The sequence below is a fragment of the Oncorhynchus mykiss genome, chromosome 5, assembly GCF_013265735.2.
Source record: "Oncorhynchus mykiss isolate Arlee chromosome 5, USDA_OmykA_1.1, whole genome shotgun sequence".
Lineage (NCBI taxonomy): Eukaryota > Metazoa > Chordata > Actinopteri > Salmoniformes > Salmonidae > Oncorhynchus > Oncorhynchus mykiss.
This window is the reverse complement of record NC_048569.1, coordinates 21,473,562-21,493,666: the sequence shown is the minus strand read 5'-3', so window position 1 is coordinate 21,493,666 and position 20,105 is coordinate 21,473,562. Positions and strand designations below refer to the sequence as shown.

Sequence of the window (20,105 nt, the reverse complement as noted above, 5' to 3'; positions counted from 1 at the left end):
TTTTGCACGCCCAATTTTTCAGTTTTTGATTTGTTAAAAAAGTTTGAAATATCCAATAAATGTCGTTCCACTTCATGATTGTGTCCCACTTGTTGTTGATTCTTCACAAAAAAATACAGTTTTATATCTTTATGTTTGAAGCCTGAAATGTGGCAAAAGGTCGCAAAGTTCAAGGGGGCCGAATACTTTCGCAAGGCACTGTATTTAACATTAAAAGAGTCAAGGGAATAATCATGTGATCTTTTGTTTTTAATTTCATTATGTACCATAAAATTACGATAAAACATGTACAACAGCAATTTGAGGCACAAGCTTGATGGGCTTTGTAGCTACACAACCCATCATTTAGACTTTTGAAACACAAGAGCTCCTGTATAGCTGCGTCATTCAGTTTCATCTGAACAGATCACACAACTGATATTAAACATTCAATGCAACAGTCCTAATAACTAACAGCCATAGAGACAAACATGTTAAACCACTTCCCAGTTGTTGCAGTTCCATAACAGTCTCAAAATATCATATTGTCAATGTACAGCCTAGAGAGCAGCATCAGAACAGGCACAGCAGGAAGGTTCTGAGGTGTGTGTCCGTGTTTAAAAACTCAAATGCATTTCTCCCCCCTGCTTGAAGTAATCATTGATTATTTTCCAACATGGTGATAACTAACTACTAGTCTCACCCACCAGCCTAGGCTGAGGATGAGGTTAGACAACAGCAGTAGAATCCTTGTTTAAAACTACCCAATTTGGTGAATAAATATTTCCAAGAAAGAGAACAGGGAGGAATGCACGTTAAAAGTGTTCAAAGGGCCATTGATTTCCCTCATTGCAGGTGAAGGCAAGACAGTCCAGACACTGCACTGCCCTCGTGTGGCTTGAATTAGCACTGCACCTCACACAGACAACAGGGTCACTCACACTCAGGACGCAACCGCATACTGGACATTGTAGATAGAAATGGCATGAACAGAACTGAAATGATTCCTCACTATGCATGTTTAAGAGACATGTCAGTTCTACACAATACATTTCTATCTGATCACCACCCAGGACAGCACCTTTCTTTTTGTCTGATTTGGACAGAGCTAGTCATCTTCACCCTGGTTATCCACAATGAGGACATGAGTCCACTAACTTCTATTATGTTACCAGATAACATCAGTTTAAGGCAGATAATAATGTTTTAAAGGCAGAAAGGAAGATGCATAGCTTCATGTTGATTTCAAAAGTAACAAATTGCTTGGATTGTTTAGTAATTGTTGCAGTAATATGAGTCAGAGGTAGGGTGCAAGTTGTCCTGAACCCTGGCCTGATGGTGTCCCATTGGAGTGGTAGGTAGGTGTCACTCCCCATTGGCCCAGGGAATGATGTTCTCTCCATAACAGTTGAGGTTAGAATTTGGGCGTTGGGCAATCTGGTCCAAGATCTGTGGTTAAGGGCAACTTCTACCCAGAGCTGTGTGAGCCTGTCTCCATGCCTGGCATTCCTTCCAGTTCAGTAGCTGACCGGCGCTGATGAGACTGTGCAACACTACACTGCAGTCCTGAACGCAGCCCTGGGTGTAGTAGCTGTTATGAGCCAATCTGAAATGGTACCCTATTCCCTATATAGTACACCACTTTTGGCCACTGGAATCGATCCAGAAGTAGTGCACTATGTAGGGAATATACGGCCACCATTTGGGTCTAAATCGCAAGTCTCTATGACGCATACTCCTTCAGCAGCTGGCCGGCTATCACCAGTCTCTGGATCTCACTGGTGCCTTCATAGATCTCAGTGATTCGCGCGTCACGGTAGTGCCTCTCCGCTGGCATGTCTGTCACGTAACCCATTCCCCCAAGAACCTGGATTGACTTTTAGTTCCACAGATAGAGAAAAAGGGGTAAATATTTTTAAGGGTTTAGCATCTGAGAAATGTCAATGAATTCCATATTGATTATTGATTGATTCAGTCACTAGTTGTAGAAATAAGGACATGACAGGCTCTCTGATGCGTACCTGGTGGCCGCAGAAGGTAGCAGCCTCAGACGCTGCTAGTTTGGCCATGGCTGCTTCCTGTGGGGACAGGAAGGACGAAGCACAACGTTATGTAATATGACAGAGAGGATGGTGTGTGTGGTGTGGTGGGATGTGTACCTTGGTGAAGGGTTTCTTGGCGTCTTTTAGCATTGCAGCCTTCCAGGTGAGGAGACGAGCACTTTCAACAGCTACAGCCATGTCTGCCAACTTGAACTGAAGCATAGAGATACACACCCTTCAAGTGGAACTGACAGTATTTTAGCATATACACCCCCAGGAAGAACATGACACTGGACTGTGCGTTTCCAGGCAGTAGCAACAGAGACTTTAGATCATTAGAACACATTCGCCAAAAGCCACCTGAATGGATTTCTGCTAATATGTAAATACCACAGGAGTCCTCTTACATTAGTGAACTTTACAGTCCTTGATCAAACAACCATGAAAATGTAGGCTCTCTCCTTCAGTTATGCACATCAACAAGATCAACAACTAATGCTAGCCAGAGCAAGATGTTATGACTGACTTGTGATCATTGACCTTGCTAGTTTGATTGTATTGAGATTCCCAGCCTTAGTTACAGTCATCTGTTTGTGTCCAAAATATTGAGTCATTGAAACTGAAACAGTGCATCCCGAATGGAGGCAGCAAACAATGTATCAAGCCCACTGTGATTTATAATCTGATAGCAATGTTTTTTGGACTACCAAGAACTATTGGTGAATTATATTAATCATGCATTGAGCTGCATCCAACTATTCTACCAACAATACCTTAGTGTACGTCATGTAATGTTGAGTCAAATAGAACCTATTTTTTTAAACGTTGGTTTTGTAGCATAAACTGAAAATGGGATATTTTTTGACTGATATGATTGTCTGTTTCATATCTGAAAAGTAGTACAAACGTGGTCAGTTCCACTTTAATATAAGACACCTTAACATTTAAACAAACTTTTACATACACACACACCTGTACAGCCTGCAGCTTGCCAATGGGCGCGCCGAAGGCGGTGCGTTTGTGAGCGTAGTCCGCAGCACAGTCCAGAGCAGCCTGAGCAATACCCAGGGCCTGGGAAGCTATACCTATACGCCCACTGTCCAGGGTTTGCTGTGGGGGGGGGGGGGGGGGGGGGGGGGGCAGTACACACAGACAAGCACATAATCACTCACATTGACTATGTACACACACAACCAACACCCCACCCCCACCTATAAACCGACCATGGCTATCTTGAAGCCAGATCCTCGTGACCCCAGCATGTTGCCCAGGGGTATCCTACAGTCCTCCAGGATGAGGTTGGCCGTGGAGGTTGCTCTGATGCCCAGCTTGTCCTCCTTCTTCCCCAGGGACAGGCCAGGATGGGGCATGGGCACCAGGAATGCACTGATACCCTATGGGGGGGGGGGGGGGGGGGACAACACACTGAAATGCATGTATAAGTTACATTTATTATAATATCAAAATACTGAGAAACAGAGAGAGTGAGCGAGTGAGAGAAGAAGAAGGAATATAGGGGGTTTCACTATGACTCGACTCCAACTACGGTGTATCTAACCTTGTGTTTGAGTGACTTGTCAGTGGTAGCGAATATGACAGTAGCTGAAGCATCCCAGCTGTTGGTAATCCAGGCTTTAGTCCCGTTCAACACCCACTCCTCTCCCTCCTGTCTGGCTAACGTAGACGCTGCCCCTGCATCACTACCATTACCTACACAGATGGGGGAGAGAAATAGAGAGAATCAACAACCACTCATCTTCCCTAGTTGGAGTGTAGTAGTAAATGGAGGGCCCTGGGGCACAGTGTGTGTTGTGTGCGTCTGTGGTGTACCTGGTTCACTCAGAGCGAAGCAGCCAACTTTCTCTCCAGTCGTGAAGGGAGTGATCCACTGTTCCTTCTGCTTCTGTGTTCCAAACTTCAATATTGGCCCTATGTACAAAGACTACACACACATACCCTTTAGTATCAGTGTTAGATACAGCGACAACATAAAACACACACACCCTTACGTACGTTGTTGACCGAGACCACACATCCAGTGCTGCCGCAGCCCCTACTGATCTCCTCCACGGCCAGAGAGTAGGCCAGGTAGTCCATTCCTGCTCCTCCCAGCGCCTCAGGAACCTCTACAGCCATCACCCCCATAGCACCCAGCTCTCGCACCTGTAGAAACACACACATGGATGCATTAGAGGGTGTGTGTGTGTGTACTTCATATTCTGTGTTCTGCGTGTGTGCCTGTTTAGTGATGCGTGTTGGTTCACACGCCTTCAAATTGCTAATAACCCATCCACAACCACCTGACTGTGATTTTCACTGAGGCCCCACCCGACCCGAACACGAAAATAGGCCGATAGAAAATGAGTCAGAGAAGGCGTACCAATCTTTTTGACAGGGGGTGCCGGATTTCTTTTTTTAAGCCTAGATATGTTAATCAACTTGTCTATAATTAGAAACATGCAGCTTCTCATCTGTCATTACTGCCCTAGAAGACTAAATAAGCCTTTGCTTACCAGAATGTATAAAGTAAATATAATATAAATACATAATATATCCTTTGTCAAGATAAACCATCCACCTGACAGGTATATCAAGAAGCCGATTAAACAGCATGATCATTACACAGGTGCACCTTGTGCTGGGGACAATAAAAGGCCACTCTAAAATGTGTTGTTTTGTCACGCAACACAATGCCACAGATGTCATATTTTGAGGGAACGTGAAATTGACATTCTTAGTGCAGGAATGTCCACCAGAGCTGTTTCCAGAGAATTTGTCAATTTCTCTACCATAAGCTGCCTCAGAAAGGGGTGCTCAGGAGTATTTCTGTCTGTAATCAAGCCTATTCTGATTGAACGGGCATGGCTCCCAAGTGGGTGGGCCTATGCCCTCCCAGGCCCACCTATGTCTGCGCCCCTGCCGAGTCATGTGAATAGGGCCTAATGAATTTATTTCAATTGACTGATTTCCTTATTTAACTAGGCAAGTCAGTTAAGAACAAATTCTTATTTACAATGACGGCCTACCAAAAGGCTTCTTGCGGGGACGGACGGTGGCTGCGATTAAAAATTTAAAATAAATAAAATAGGACAACACACACATCACAACAAGAGAGACAACACTACATAAAGAGAGATTTAAGACAACATAGCAAGGCAGCAACACTTACAACACAGCATGGTACAAACATTATTGGGCACAGACAACAGCACAAAGGGCAAGAAGGTAGAGACAGCAATACATCACACAAAGCAGCCACAACTGTCAATAAGAGTGTCCATGATTGAGTCTTTGAATGAAGAGATGGAGATAAAACTGTCCAGTTCGAGTGTTTGTTGCAGCTCGTTCCAGTCGCTAGCTGCAGCGAACTGAAAAGAGGAGCGACCCAGTGTGTGCCTTGGGGACCTTTAACAGAATGGGCTGCAGTAGATATCTCAGATAGGGGGGAGTGAGGCCTAAGAGGGTTTTATAAATAAGCATCAACCAGTGGGTCTTGCGACGGGTATACAGAGATGACCAGTTTACAGAGGAGTATAGAGTGCAGTGATGTGTCCTATAAGGAGCATTGGTGGCAAATCTGATGGCAGAATGGTAAAGAACATCTAGCCACTCTAGAGCACCCTTACCTGCCGGTCTATGAATTATGTCTCAGTAATCTAGCATGGGTAGGATGGTCATCTGAATCAGGGTTAGTTTGGCAGCTGGGGTGAAAGAGGAGCGATTACAATAGAAGAAACCAAGTCTAGATTTAACTTTAGCCTGCAGCTTTGATATGTGCTGAGAGAAGAACAGTGCACCATCTAGCCATACTCCCAAGTACTTGAATGAGGATACTACCTCAGGATTTAGAGCTTAAGGTAGTCATCACACCTGTGGGAAGAGGGGCATTCTTCTTACCAAACCACATGACCTTTGTTTTGGAGGTGTTCAGAACAAGGTTAAGGGCAGAGAAAGCTTGTTGGATACTAAGAAAGCTTTGCAATAGAGCATTTAACACAAAATCCAGGGAGAGGCCAGCTGAGTATAAGACTATCATCTGCATATACAGTGGGGCAAAAAAGTATTTAGTCAGCCACCAATTGTGCAAGTTCTCCCACTTAAAAAGATGAGAGACCTGTAATTTTCAACAGACAAAATGAGAAGAAAGAAATCCAGAAAATCACATTGTAGGATTTTTTATGAATTTATTTGCAAATTATGGTGGAAAATAACTATTTGGTCACCTACAAACAAGCAAGATTTCTGGCTCTCACAGACCTATAACTTCTTCTTTAAGAGGCTCCTCTGTCCTCCACTCGTTACCTGTATTAATGGCACCTGTTTGAACTTGTTATCAGTATAAAAGACACCTGTCCACAACCTCAAACAGTCACACTCCAAACTCCACTATGGCCAAGACCAAAGAGCTGTCAAAGGACACCAGAAACCAAATTATAGACCTGGACCAGGCTGGGAAGACTGAATCTGCAATAGGTAAGCAGCTTGGTTTGAAGAAATCAACTGTGGGAGCAATTATTAGGAAATGGAAGACATACAAGACCACTGATAATCTCCCTCGATCTGGGGCTCCACGCAAGATCTCACCCCGTGGGGTCAAAATGATCACAAGAACGGTGAGCAAAAATCCCAGAACCACAGGGGGGGGACCTAGTGAATGACCTGCAGAGAGCTGGGACCAACGTAACAAAGCCTACCATCAGTAACACACTACGCCGCCAGGGACTCAAATCCTGCAGTGCCAGACGTGTCCCCCTGCTTAAGCCAGTACATGTCCAGGCCCGTCAGAAGTTTGCTAGAGAGTATTTGGATGATCCAGAAGAAAATTGGGAGAATGTCATATGGTCAGATGAAACCAAAATATAACTTTTTGGTAAAAACTCAACTCGTCGTGTTTGGAGGACAAAGAATGCTGAGTTGCATCCAAAGAACACCATGGGGGTGGAAACATCATGCTTTGGGGCTGTTTTTCTGCAAAGGGACCAGGACGACTGATCCGTGTAAAGGAAAGAATGAATGGGGCCATGTATCGTGAGATTGAGTGAAAACCTCCTTCCATCAGCAAGGGCATTGAAGATGAAACGTGGCTGGGTCTTTCAGCATGACAATGATCCCAAACACACCGCCCGGGCAACGAAGGAGTGGCTTCGTAAGAAGCATTTCAAGGTCCTGGAGTGGCCTAGCCAGTCTCCAGACCTGAACCCCATAGAAAATCTTTGAAGGGAGCTGAAAGTCCGTGTTGCCAAGCAACAGCCCCAAAACATCACTGCTCCAGAGGAGATCTGCATGGAGGAATGGGCCAAAATACCAGAAACAGTGTGTGAAAACCTTGTGAAGACTTACAGAAAACGTTTGACCTCTGTCATTGCTAACAAAGGGTATAAAAACAAAGTATTGAGATAAACTTTTGTTATTGACCAAATACTTATTTTCCACCATAATTTGCAAATAAATTCATTAAAAATCCTACAATGTGATTTTCTGGATTTTTTTTCTCATTTTGTCTGTCATAGTTGAAGTGTACCTATGATGAAAATTACAGGCCTCTCATATTTTTAAGTGGGAGAACTTGCACAATTGGTGGCTGACAAAATACTTTTTTGCCCCACTGTAAATGGATGAGAGAGCCTCCTACTGCCTGAGCTATGTTGTTGATGTAAATTGAGAAGAGCATGGGGCCTAGGACCGAGCCTTGGGGTACTCCCTTGGTGACAGGCAGTGGCTGAGACAGCAGATTTTCTGACTTTATACACTGCACTCTTTGAGAGAGGTAGTTAGCAAACTAGGCCAAAGACCCCTCAGAGACACTAATACTCCTTAGCCGGCCTACAAGAATGGAATGGTCTCATAATTGACTGTCATGACCTTTAAGATCCTGAAATAAATAATTCATATTTCTCCACTCCTGTTCAAAATGTAGATTTGGTGTATCAGTAATGCAATAAAGTGTTTAATTCTGCAGGAGTTAATAAACAAAAAAATAAATGCAACAACAAAGATTTTACTGAGTTACAGTATATAAGGAAATCAGTCAATCGGAATAAATCCATTAGGCCCTAATCTATGGATTTCGAATGACTGGGAAATGGTCACAGATACCTTAAAAAAACGTAGGGGAGTGAATCAGTCAATATCTGGTGTGATCACCATTTGCCTCATGCAGCACGACACATCTCCTTCGCATCTAGTTGACCAGCCTGTTGATTGTGGTCTGTGGAATGTTGACCCTCTCCTCTTCAATGGATGTTTGAAGTTGCTGGATATTGGCAGGAACTGGAACATGCTTTCGTACATGTTGATCCAGAGCATCCCAAACATGCTCAATGGGTGACATGTCTGGTGAGTATGCAATTGTGTTTGTTGCCCGTAGTTTATGCCTGCCTGCCTGCCTGCCTGCCTGCACCATAACCCCACCATGGGGCACACTGTTCACAACGTTAACATCAGCAAACCGCTTGCCCACAAACGATGTCTGCCATCTGTCCGGTACAGTTGAAACCAGCTGTCAATCATGAAGAGCACACTTCTCCAGCGTCCCAGTGGCCATCGAAGGTGAGCATTTGCCCACTGAAGTCTGTTACGACGCCAAACTGCAGTCAGGTCAAGACCCTGGATATGATGAGCATGCAGATGAGCTTCCCTGCGCAAGTTTCAAAAAGCATTTGGCGAATGGCATGTATTTGGCGCTCGTACAGTCAGGCTCTGAAGCTTAGGCTTACGCACTAATGACATACGAATAATGAAAAACTTCAATTTAGCCTATAGATATGAACTGCACAAGAATTATGCATTTTTAATGCATTTTTCCCCTTTTCAACCTGCCTGCCACCCACACAATATTTCATGACCCTAAACCCACCATTCCGGCAGATATAACCAGGAGTAGCGATGGGCTTTTGACGTTTGACTGTTCGAGTACTAGCATAACAATTCCTCATTGAACACTGCATGGTGATAAATTGAGGCGATGACATCTATTTGGGGAGTAGGCGTAATGATTCTGTTGAAAATACGCTCTGTTTTAATCAAACAAATATTTGTACATATTTTCAGTGTGGAACCTGTCTATGTTTATGGAGGTTATAGCCTGGACTAATTGGCACTAGCAGTTCGCAAGGTAGCCAAAGCAGAAAATAGACGGGATGCAATTATTCCAAAACTGCAGCTTGTTGTTGGGACACATATTTACCTACAAATCAACCAGTCCATTGTGAATTTGTCATAAAACTGTCTTCATTTGGCAAGGAGTGTAGATTGGGTATCCCTTCAGAGCCATTTATGCCCACTGTTTGTATAGGCATTTCTGTAGGCCTAACAGGAGAATGTGTGCAAATTCAGCAGGTGTGTGTAGTGGTCGGAACGCAAATGAGTGAAAGAGATATGGAGGGGAAAGGGAATTTAGGGAGAAGAACTGATGCCTTGGATTCTTTTTTGTTGTGCCCCGCAAATGCAAATGTACAAGTGGAACACTAAGGAAAGCAAATTAACGTTTCCTTCAAGACAATGGGGGGGGGGGGGGGGGGGGGGGGGGGGGGGGGGGGGGGGGGGGGGGGGGGGGGGAATCCACAAAGCACATTCTACCAAATAGTTTTAGTATTTTATTGGATTATTTTTATCCCCTCTGGTCAAAGATTGAGTTTTGACATCCAATCGAGGACTCAATTACTCATACCTAAAACCCCCGGGACTGTAGGTTATGAGTCTACCCGAGCATCACTAGTGTGTGTACCTGTTGCGCTGGGAAGAGGTGTTCCTTATCAAGTTTGCCAGCTATAGGACCCAGCTCTCTGTCTGCGTAGTCTCTACAGGTTTGTCTCATCATCTGGTGCATCTCTGGTAGCTCAGCTAGAGAGGACAGAGACCTACAGCCACTGACACACAAGCCCAGGGCTGGAAAGGGGGATAAAGACAGAGAGAGAGAGAGGCTTTAGTATTGTAAGAGCTGCTCATGTCTAGCATGAATTCACAACATCATAACTCGACTGTTAGACAGTGTTACATGAATACAACTGCCCAGGTCGACCCTGAGTGACAACCAATCATTGTAAATAGACCCAACACACCCGCACCAGGGCCGTCACCAGAGTTTCATACCATTCAGGGATCAGTCCCGAAGACCAGGGGCTAAGGGGTTTGCAGGTCAGAGAAAAATGTTTGCCTTTTCTAAAATAATTGATTGTAACGCTAGATCATTTTACATGACTGAAGACAATACAATAATATTTTATATACCACACAAATTACCTAAATGACAAGTTACTGACATTGACATAGAGATCAATAAAATGAATGACCCAAATCATAAATTAAACCAATAGCATTAGGCCAATGAAAAAGGTCCCACAGTTAACAGTGCATGTCAGAGGAAAAACCAAGCCATGAAGTCGAAATAATTGTCCATAGAGCTCAGAGACAGGATTGAGTCGAGGCACAGATCTGGTGAAGGATACCAAAAAATGTCTACAGGCATTGAAGGTATCCAAGAACACAGTGGCTTCCATCATTCTTAAATGGAAGAAGTATGGAACCACCAAGACTCTTCCTAGAGCTGTCCAAACTGAGCAATCAGGGGATTAGGGCCTGGGAGGTGGATCAGGGTAAGGGAGGTGGCCAAGAACCCGATGGTCCCTGACGGAGCTCCAGAATTCCTCTGTGGAGATGGGAGAAACTTCCAGAAGGACAACCATCTCTGCAGCATTCCGCCAATCAGGACTTTATGGTAGAGTGGCCAGATGGAAGCCACTCCTCAGTAAAAGGCACATGACAGCCCACTTGGAGTTTGCCAAAAGGCACCAAAAGTACTCTCAAACCATGAGAAACAAGATTCTCTGTTCTGATGAAACCAAGACTGGACTCTTTGGCCTGAATGCTAAGCGTCAAGCGTCATGTCCGGAGGAAACCTGGCACCATCCCTACGGTGAAGCATGGTGGTGGCAGCATCATGCTGTGGGGATGTTTTTCAGCCACATGGACTGGGAGAAAAGCAGCCAACAAGTGCTCAGCATGTGGGAACTCCTTTGACACTGTTGGAAAAGCATTCCAGGTGAAGCTGGTTGAGAGAATGTCAAGAGAGTGTAAAGCTGTCATCAAGACAAAGGGTGGCTTTTTGAAGAATCTCAAATATATTTTGATTTGTTTAACACTTTTTTGGTTAGATTCCATGTGTTATTTCATAGTTTCGATGTCTTCACTATTATTCTACAATGTAGAAAATTGTAAAAATAAAGAAAAACCCTTGAATGAGTAGGTGTTCAAAATTTACACTACCGGTCAAAAGTTTTAGATCTTGAATGATGTAGGCTAAGTAGCCTAACTATTGTTTAACAGAATTTTAGCACAGATAGAGTTAAACACAGCAACTTGTAATTAGTTTAAATCAAATAATATTTTAGCATATAGTGCGTGCTGTTGAGTTGTGTTTGAGGAAAAAAAGTTTTTTCTACATTTCAGCATAATCATCCTAAATTGTCATAAGAAAAGACGTGGTGTTTTTGGTATAACAGTAGCCTGACATTATCTATGCTATTATATTAGGTTTGTTATGTACAATATTCATTAATCATGAAGTGATCTTGCGAAAAAGTACCATTCTGAGAAGTGGCGAAGCATCACTCCACTGCGCACTGGCAGCACGACACCCTTGATTATAACGGTTGGATGACTTTGTGAGTGTCACGTAACCATAGCTCTATTAACTAAGCGGCGCATTCAGTTGACTACAAAAAAAATACATGTACACCATCGCAAAAGATTCAGGGCTGACCCAAAATCATTCAGGGCCCCAAAAGCAAGGTCCTGGTGACGTCCCTGGCACGCGCACACACACAGTACCATCCACAATACATAACTGTCTAGCTAAATCTCGCCACACTGACAACCCCCTGCCTGTGGGGTAAAGGTTGGAGACTGGACATGAAGATGACCTAATGATGATGATGCATGTTGTTAAAGTTAATATCAGCAGCATACCACCCTGCATCCCACTGCTGGCTTGCTTCTGAAGCTAAGCAGGGTTGGTCCTGGTTGGGAGACCAGATGCTGCTGGAAGTGGTGTTGGAGGGCCAGTGGGAGGCACTCTTTCCCAATGCCCCAGGGGAGTGATTGGGGACATTGTCCTGTATAGGGTGCTGTCTATGGGATGTTAAATGGGGTGTCCTGACTCTGTGGTCACTTAAGATCCCATGGCACTTATTGTAAGAGTAGGGTGTTATCCCCAGTGTCCTGGCTAAATTCACAATCATCCCCTCAAACCATCATAGTCACCTAATTATCCCCTCTCCCCTGTAACTATTCCCCAGGTTGTTGCTGAAAATGAGAATATGTTCAGTCAACTTACCTAGTAAAATAAAATAAAGAGAATAAATAAATCAAATAAAGAGAGTGGATGAAAGTAGGCTGTGACTTGTAAACTAAAAAGATTATTCAGTAGCAAATGACTAGTCATTTAACTTTGCAAATTCCCTCAAGAAGTAAATAATAGCGATAATAATCGTTAATAATAGCGATAATAATCGTTAATAATAGCGATAATAATCGCTTATATCAATTTATATTGGTTGGCTGTTAAAAGGGTCCACCCCTTTAAAAAATGTTTTATCCTAAAATGACATACCCAAATCTAACTGCCTGTAGCTCGGGACCTGAAGCAAGGATATGCATATTCTTGGTACCATTTGAAAGGAAACACTTTTAACTTTGTGGAAATGTGAAAGGAATGTAGGAGAATATAATACAATATATCTGGTAAAAGCTACCATCATCTTTGAAATGCAAGAGAAATGGCATAATGTATTATTCCAGCCCAGGTGCAATTTAGATTTTGGCCACTAGATGGCAGCATTGTATGTGCAACGTTTTAGACTGATCCAATGAACCATTGTATTTCTGGTCCAAATGTTGTATCAAGACTGCCCAACTGTGCCTAATTTGTTTATTAAATAACTTTTATGTTCAAAATTGTGCACGCTCCTCAAACAATAGCATGGTATTCTTTCACTGTAATAGCTACTGTAAATTGGACAGTTAGATTCATTCTTGTTAAAGCTTTCTGCCAATATCAGATATGTCCTGGGAAATGTTCTTGCTACTTACTAATGCTAATCGCATTAGCCTACATTAGCGCAACTGTGCCATGGACGGGGCACCGATCCCAAAGAAGTTCACTATACTGAACAAAAATAAAATGCAACATTCAACAATGTCTAAGAGTTACAGTTCATATAAAAGGAAATCAGTCAATTAAAATAAATTCATTAGGCCCTAACCTATGGATTTTAGATGACTGGAAATACAGATATGCATCTGTTGGTCACAGATACCTTTAAAAAAAGGTGTCACCACCATTTGTCTTATGCAGCATGACACATCTCCTTTGCATAGAGTTGAATAGTCTGTTGACTGTGGCCTGTGGAATGTTGTTCCACTTCTCTTCAATGGCTGTGCGAAGTTGCTGGATATTGTCGGGAACTGGAACACACTGTCATAAATGTCGATCCAGAGCATCCCAAAGATGCTCAACAGGTATCATATCTGGTGAGTATGCAGGCCATGGAAGAACTGGGACATTTTCAGATTCCAGGAATTGTGTACAGATCCTTTTGACATGGAGCTGCGCATTATCATGCTGAAACATGAGGTGATGGCAGCAGATGAATGGCACGACAATGGGCCTCAGGATCTCATCATGTTATCTCTGTGCATTACAATTTCTGTCGATAAAATGCTAATGTGTTTGTTGTCCATAGCTCATGCCTGCCCATACCATAAGTCCACCATGGGGCACCTTGTTCACAACATTGACATCAGCAAACTGCTCACCCACACAACACCATAAACATGGTCTGGGGTTGTGAAGTGGTTGGATGTCGGCTTATGGTAGAGAAATTAACATTCAGTTCTCTGGCAACAGCTTTGGTGAACATTCCTGCAGTCAGCATGGCAATTGCACGCTTCCTCAACACTTGAGACATCTGTGGCATTGGGTTGTGTGACAAAACTACACATTTTAGAGTGGCCTTTTTTATTGTTCCCAGCACAAGGTGCATCTGTGTAATGATCATGCTGTTAATTCAGTTTCTTGATATGCCACACCAGTCAGGTTGATGGATTATCTTGGCAAAGGAGAAATGCTCACTAACAAGTATGTAAACACATTTGTACACAACATTTAAGAGAAATAAGATTTTTGTTCATATGGAAAATGTGTGGGATATTTTATTTCAAGTCATGAAACCAACACTTTACATGTTGAGTTTATATTCTTGTTCAGTGTAGGTGAAAGGTCACCTCTGTCCTCTCGCTTTTAACCTTTATCCCAGTGCGAGCGCTTGCCCGAGAAAACACTTGGGTGGACAACGAACCCGATACATTGAAATGCGAATAGATTAATTGCAATCTGTGTATTACATAGCTAACCACCAAACAAAAGTCCGTGCAAACAATGGTTACTTAACGTTAACTGGTTGCAGTCCTTACTTAACCCCATTCAAGTTCAAATGCCTCGAAAGCTATTACTAGCTCAACTAAAGCCAGACTAATTTACTGCCATTGCAAATGCAGCATTCTAGTAATGCATAAAAGCTGTGCATCGTTTTTGGGGGTGGTTAGCTAGCTAAGAAGCCAACTAAACGCTCGATATGCAACTAGCTGTCGTTACTTAGCATTGGTCTTTAGCTAGCTAGCTCATTACCAAATACTAGCATAAGCTACTAGCCGAGTAATGTAGCTAGCACCCCGGCAGATGACTGTCAGTCTATTCATTGTCGAAGGATCAACAAACAGAATAAGTACAATATCCCTTTGTATTCGAGAGACAAATTAGCATTTTTCAAAAGTTTGTGTATTGATTGTATACTGACCTTTTCCAGCTTTGAAGAGTGCTGCCATGTTGTTTATTCTTGACTTGCTGCTTGAAACCAGACAGCTGGAGTCGCTATCAACCCACGTGACATAGTTCGAGTGACGTCTGTATTTTTTGTTATGGTTATGTAGCCTGCATTTCTTTAATAAATATATATTTTTATTGCAGATTAACCAGTATACAACCAGACAATGATAACATTTGCTAGGGGGTACAACAAATGACAGATTATACAAAGACCTTAAAAGATACACACATATTGATTGCTGTCACAGCTTTCGTATTAGAAGAATGTAGAATGGTCTTAATGTACTGCTCGAATTCCTTATAGAAAACACGGAAGAGTGTTTTTTTATTAGTGAATTTACATTTATGAATATTACATTTTATCATTAGCACAATTAGATTTATGAGGTAACATTGTTTTTCTTTATATTTATTATGGTTAAGGAAACCGAGTAGCACCTTCTCCCATAACAAACAAAAGCCATCAAGAATATTAACAATTATAAAACTGTGAATATCTTTCCATAATTTCTTTACATGTAGACAATGCAAAACTGTTTCTGGATGCTCAACACAAAATGTACAGTTTATGCTAATGTATTTGTTGAGTTTCTTCAGGTAATGATTCGCAGGGTAATACTTATGGATCATTCTGAAAGAGACCTCTGACCTTGTTAACAAGCAGGTATTTGTGTGGTAATAACCAGACCTTTTTTCCAACAGATATTATTGACAAATGTATTCCAGTAAGTTGTGACATAAGGAATAGATACAATATCCCCTTGAAATAAAGAACGTATAGATCTGTTGTTCTGAGGGAGCAAGGAGAAACATATTTTCCTATTGGAGAGTCAACTGGATTAAGTTAGGGTAGGTCAAGAAGGTGAGGTGGCCTACATTTCTTATCAGAATTATTTAGCTACATGTTTACATCAGTATAGCGGCAGCTTTTTGTTGCAGAACTGGTTGATGTTAAAACAACCGGATGCTCTGTTGTAACCTAAAATTAGCTCATTTCATAATTTTCCTATTTTAATGATGATTCATCATGTCTACATCTTTTTCTTTGGCCATTTTATGGGACCATTGGCCAAAACTCAAAGGTGAACATTTTAAATCCCTCACATTTGTCAAATTTTGTGTTTTGTCATAAACTGACCATAACTCCTACGTCATAGCTCTAGATAGGAAACACATTTCAAGGTCCCATTGAATAACCTTATACAAGCTTTATCTACATGCATCCTCATGGTTAGGTAATAATAATTTAAACTGTTCAATCTATAGCTTAGAGACAGGGGGACTGTGCTGTCTGTCAGTGGTGAGAGGGGCTGTGTTCAACCTTTAACCCCTCGCTAATCAGATGGTCCTTTCTCAGTCTAACAGGACAGATGGAGAGGTGAGGGACAGAAGGAAGAGAGAGAGAGATGGACACAGTGAAGGAGGGAGAGACCGAGAAATACAAAACATTGGGAGAAAGCAGTCAGACAGACATAAGGGAAGAGAGAGAAATAAACAGTGAATAACAAACCGTGAAAGACAGTGAAGCACAAAATGCTGTGGTAAAAATGTTGCCACAGGCTCTGAATAAAAGTAGTCCAGGCAAAAGGAATTCAAGTTTTTCAAAACATGTTTATTATTTGGCATCATAAAAAGTCATTTAGGTTGTTCCAGTTGGTACGATGCTGTCATTCTATCCCTTTAGGATGGAGGTATGAGGGTGGGTGAAGGGAAGGAAAGGAAAGGAGGGATATGGTTGGAGAAATAAAAAGCGCCTGTTGGGCGGGTTGAGTGAGGGAGGGCTGGCTGCAGTTACAGCGTCCGTCCACCAGAGTTCCCTCACTTGGTGGCGGAAGTGAGGTTGAAGCAACCACGCTGATGGAACTGCATGTCCCTGACGCGACGCATGGACTGGATCTGGGGCTGGAAGGCACAGAACTCGTTGTAGTGTCTGTAGTCACCACACTCAAACAGGTACTGGTAGCCTCTGTATCCGGGGTACTGGTAACCCACCCACCTGGAGAGAGGAGGAGATAGAGAGGATCAGTTTAGTTAAGTTACCGTATATTTAGATTTATAGTATTTCTAGGCTGTTTTTAGATTAAAATGAAGTCATATAATGGAGTTCTACAGTCATAAATGTACCTGTGATATTTTATGACACAAAAACATGACACAGTCCTCCCCATGACTAACTGAATACTTCCCTTGTAGGCACGGGACCTGCAGCTCTGCCTTAGGCTCTGGGCCATATGTCACTCTACTGCTACACATGTATTACTACTCTATGTCTAGCTTCTCCTGCAGATATGAGCTTTATCACTGATATAGCTGATGATTTGTCAGTTTATTTAACCAGGTTCTCAGCAGCAGAGTAGCCCTACTGCTGTGATACATATAAATATAGATGTGGTGTGCGTGTATAAGGATGAGTGCATGTGTGTGTGTGTGTGTGTACTCACACTCCGCCAGGCACCCTCACGCTGCCCACCCTGTCAGTGAAGCCGTGCGCCCAGAGGGTGGGCACGTCATCCTCCTGGATCTCCATCTTATTGCCCTTGAAGTCAGAGAGCTCAAACAGACAGATCTTGTGCTCCATGCTGTCCTGATGAGGGAAGGAGGGAGAGAGGGAAGGAAGGGGAGGAAGGAGAGAGAATGTCAGGGTACAGTGTTGGAGGTTAATTCCACTAGCTACTGTATTAGCCCTGGTCACCAGATGTTTTTGCTTTAGCAAACTCCTTTGTCATTGTCATGTTGGGAATGTGTGTGTGAAAATGTGAGAGTGTGTTTGTGTGTGTGTTTGGCATGAGTCTATGTGTGTATGCGAACGTGTTTTATGTGTGTGTGTGTGTGTTCCTCACCATGCGGATGGGTCTGAGGGACATGAGGCAGTCACTACGGTAAGAGTTGCTCCAGGTATCCCAGCGAGGGTACTCTCCCTTCTCCAAGATGAACATCTCCCCACGGAAGTTAGTCTGCTCAAAGGCAACAAAGCTGGAGAGGGGGGGCCATCAGGGACAGGGGGGGCACAAGGGGGAGATGGGGGAGAGAGGGATTAGAAGACGGGATGAAATGAGTGTGAAGAACTGTGAAAGAGTACAGGATCAGTGTTTGATCTCAGATGTTAAAGTGTTCCTGTGTTTTGGACTAGAATATAGTGGAGCTTAGCCCTATAGGTGTATGTGTGTGTGTGATCTTTCCCTGTAGGTGTATGTGTGTGTGTGTGTGTGTGTGTGTGTGATCTTTCCCTGTAGGTGTATGTGTCCACTTACGGGCCGCACTCAACGATGATACTGCGCACTCTCTCCATGCCGCGGTCACACACGTTCATGCACTCATTCTGGATCTCCATCATTCTGCCCTGGAAGTTCTCCTGGTCGAACAGCATGATCTGCAGGGGTCCGAGTTTAGATGACATCATCAACAGGAGAGGTCAAGGGTGAGGCACTGTCCTTATTCCAGAAATATTGTATTCTATATTTGCCATTTTACCATAGAATTAGAATGAATATGGTGCCTTTTACTACTGCAGGTATGTAACTACTGTAGGACTCAGAGCCCTTTACAGTTGGGGCTGGTAACTACAGTAACTCAATCTATCAATCAGTTAGAAAGCTCCATTATCACTCTGACTACCTGGACAGGAGCTTCCTTCCACTAAACCCAAAGCCCCCTGTACTGCTGTGAAGGCCGTAAGATGTCTGGGGTCATCTTAGATGTCTGGGGTCATCCACTGACTGAGTAGCAATGTTTACAATCACAACAGACCTCCTGTATAATGCTCTATCCATAGTCAATAAACCCTGCTCAAATAAAGGCTAAAGGCAAATGGCTAACTTTAGACTGTTTGCTGCTCCCACACAATGGGTGGACATTACTCTTTTTTCTGCAGTTACCATTTGAATCCAGCTCCTGTGCCAAGTGGGCTGTGTCTATATATAATGGAGATGTGGTGACTCACTTTGAAGTTTCCCATGCCAGGGTCTCCGGTCTTGGTGGCCTTGCTGGTGGCAGCGGGGGCAGGGGCTCCCTTGTCCTTAGCATCAGTTCCCTGACTGGAGGCGGACTTGGCGGTCTGAGACATGGTGAGGGATCAGGAGATTCTGACAGAGAGCGGGAGGGAGATGGAAAGTACGGAGGGAGAAGGGGTAGAGGGAGGGACAATGGAGGGAGGGGATGGAGAGATGAGTGTGGGAAGAGAGGGGGCAAGGAGAGGATGGAGGGATTGGAGAGAGGGGACAGGGAGAGGAGAGGTATGTCAGAGGAAAGAGAGGGTGGAGCAACCAGAGACAGTAAAAGGGAGTATTGACGGAAAGAGGGCAAGTGAGGAGGATAGAGATGCAAGTAAAGAGAGGGAAAGAGAATGGAGGGGTAGGTAGAGAGATAGATTGAGAGAAAGAGGGACAAGGAGAAATACATGTAAAAACAGTCAAAACACAATCAGGTAAAGGTGTGGTATCTATGTTCTTACTACAGAATGAATGTTTGTTGATTGTGTGTTACTATTTTATTTTTGTAAATAACTAAGGCAGGACACAGAGGCCACACACTTCCATAGGATGGATCTGAATCACCAATAAGAAAGTAACCATCCAACCACCAATGTAGCAATCCAGCCTGGGGTCTGAGTGCCTCATGTAGGCCCTGAGGCCTGGGCCTCTGTTAGGGTCTCTGCCCCGCTCGAGGGTGACACACCCAGGCATTGTAGGCTGAGAGGAGTGGGCCCTTGTGTACTGTTTGCCGCTGTGGATTGTGTGTGTGGGTGGGGTGTGTCCTTACCTGTGTGTACAGCTTGTAGTGCCGTGTGGGGTAGGCTGGCTCGTGCTGGCCCCCTCAGTGCAGAGCCCTAGCTTTTATACCCTGGCAAGGGCCGAAAGCCGGGGCTCGCAGGACAATAAAAACACAAGCGTCATCAGAGTTGATCTGGACCAAAGCACCCCAGGTCATCGCATCACCCAGAACCCCCCCCCCCCCCCCCCCCCCCCCCCCGTGCTGCCTGTAAGCACTTTACTGTCAATGGAAAGCCCTGACAATGGCACTTTCCCCTCTGTTAGTGCGCCGGGCCTGTAAACTATAGCAGCATATAGAGACCAGGAATGCATAGACCTGAAGGGCGCAAGGAGTTAATCCTCTAACACAAACACACGCAGCTGCATGCACACACACATGCATGCACTCATGTACAGACACACACACACACACACAGACACATACACACAGAC

The 20,105-nt window shown here is 43.7% G+C and overlaps 2 protein-coding genes across 3 annotated transcripts; both read right to left on the bottom strand.

Moving 5' to 3' along the window:
- Nucleotides 1-231: 231 nt before the first annotated feature.
- On the bottom strand, nucleotides 232-14,982 carry LOC110523407 (short-chain specific acyl-CoA dehydrogenase, mitochondrial). Of its 2 annotated transcripts, XM_036977038.1 has the most exons (10): nucleotides 14,876-14,982; nucleotides 9,748-9,908; nucleotides 4,035-4,184; nucleotides 3,852-3,963; nucleotides 3,580-3,731; nucleotides 3,245-3,415; nucleotides 2,994-3,131; nucleotides 2,139-2,234; nucleotides 2,001-2,057; nucleotides 232-1,855 (listed from the first exon to the last, which is right to left on the bottom strand). In XM_036977038.1, exons 1-10 carry the CDS (start codon nucleotides 14,901-14,903, stop codon nucleotides 1,703-1,705), a joined length of 1,218 nt encoding a protein of 405 aa, XP_036832933.1. In that variant the 5' UTR covers nucleotides 14,904-14,982; the 3' UTR covers nucleotides 232-1,702. The 2 variants fall into 2 exon arrangements, with proteins under 2 accessions (XP_036832933.1, XP_036832934.1); XM_036977039.1 differs by lacking the exon at nucleotides 9,748-9,908 and having other exon boundaries at nucleotides 14,876-14,967.
- A 1,513-nt stretch (nucleotides 14,983-16,495) lies between these two features.
- On the bottom strand, nucleotides 16,496-19,814 carry LOC110523406 (beta-crystallin B1-like). Its single transcript, XM_021602081.2, has 6 exons — nucleotides 19,663-19,814; nucleotides 18,845-18,986; nucleotides 18,156-18,274; nucleotides 17,745-17,877; nucleotides 17,346-17,488; nucleotides 16,496-16,900 (listed from the first exon to the last, which is right to left on the bottom strand). Exons 2-6 carry the CDS (start codon nucleotides 18,965-18,967, stop codon nucleotides 16,723-16,725), a joined length of 696 nt encoding a protein of 231 aa, XP_021457756.1. The 5' UTR covers nucleotides 18,968-18,986; nucleotides 19,663-19,814; the 3' UTR covers nucleotides 16,496-16,722.
- Between the last annotated feature and the right edge of the window lie 291 nt (nucleotides 19,815-20,105).

What these genes read in the sequence shown, in the direction of transcription:
- LOC110523406 (XM_021602081.2), bottom strand. Translation starts at nt 18,967, where the DNA reads ATGTCTCAGACCGCCAAGTCCGCCTCCAGTCAGGGAACTGATGCTAAG. An exon ending in CTGGCATGGGAAACTTCAAA is followed by an intron (nt 18,275 to 18,844) that starts GTGAGTCACCAC and finishes GGACCCCTGCAG; the next exon opens with ATCATGCTGTTCGACCAGGA. An exon ending in CCCTCAGACCCATCCGCATG is followed by an intron (nt 17,489 to 17,744) that starts GTGAGGAACACA and finishes TTCCCTCATCAG; the next exon opens with GACAGCATGGAGCACAAGAT.
- LOC110523407 (XM_036977038.1), bottom strand. Translation starts at nt 14,903, where the DNA reads ATGGCAGCACTCTTCAAAGCTGGAAAAG. An exon ending in ACTCTTCAAAGCTGGAAAAG is followed by an intron (nt 9,909 to 14,875) that starts GTCAGTATACAA and finishes CCCCCTTTCCAG; the next exon opens with CCCTGGGCTTGTGTGTCAGT. An exon ending in CCAAGAAACCCTTCACCAAG is followed by an intron (nt 2,058 to 2,138) that starts GTACACATCCCA and finishes CTGTCCCCACAG; the next exon opens with GAAGCAGCCATGGCCAAACT.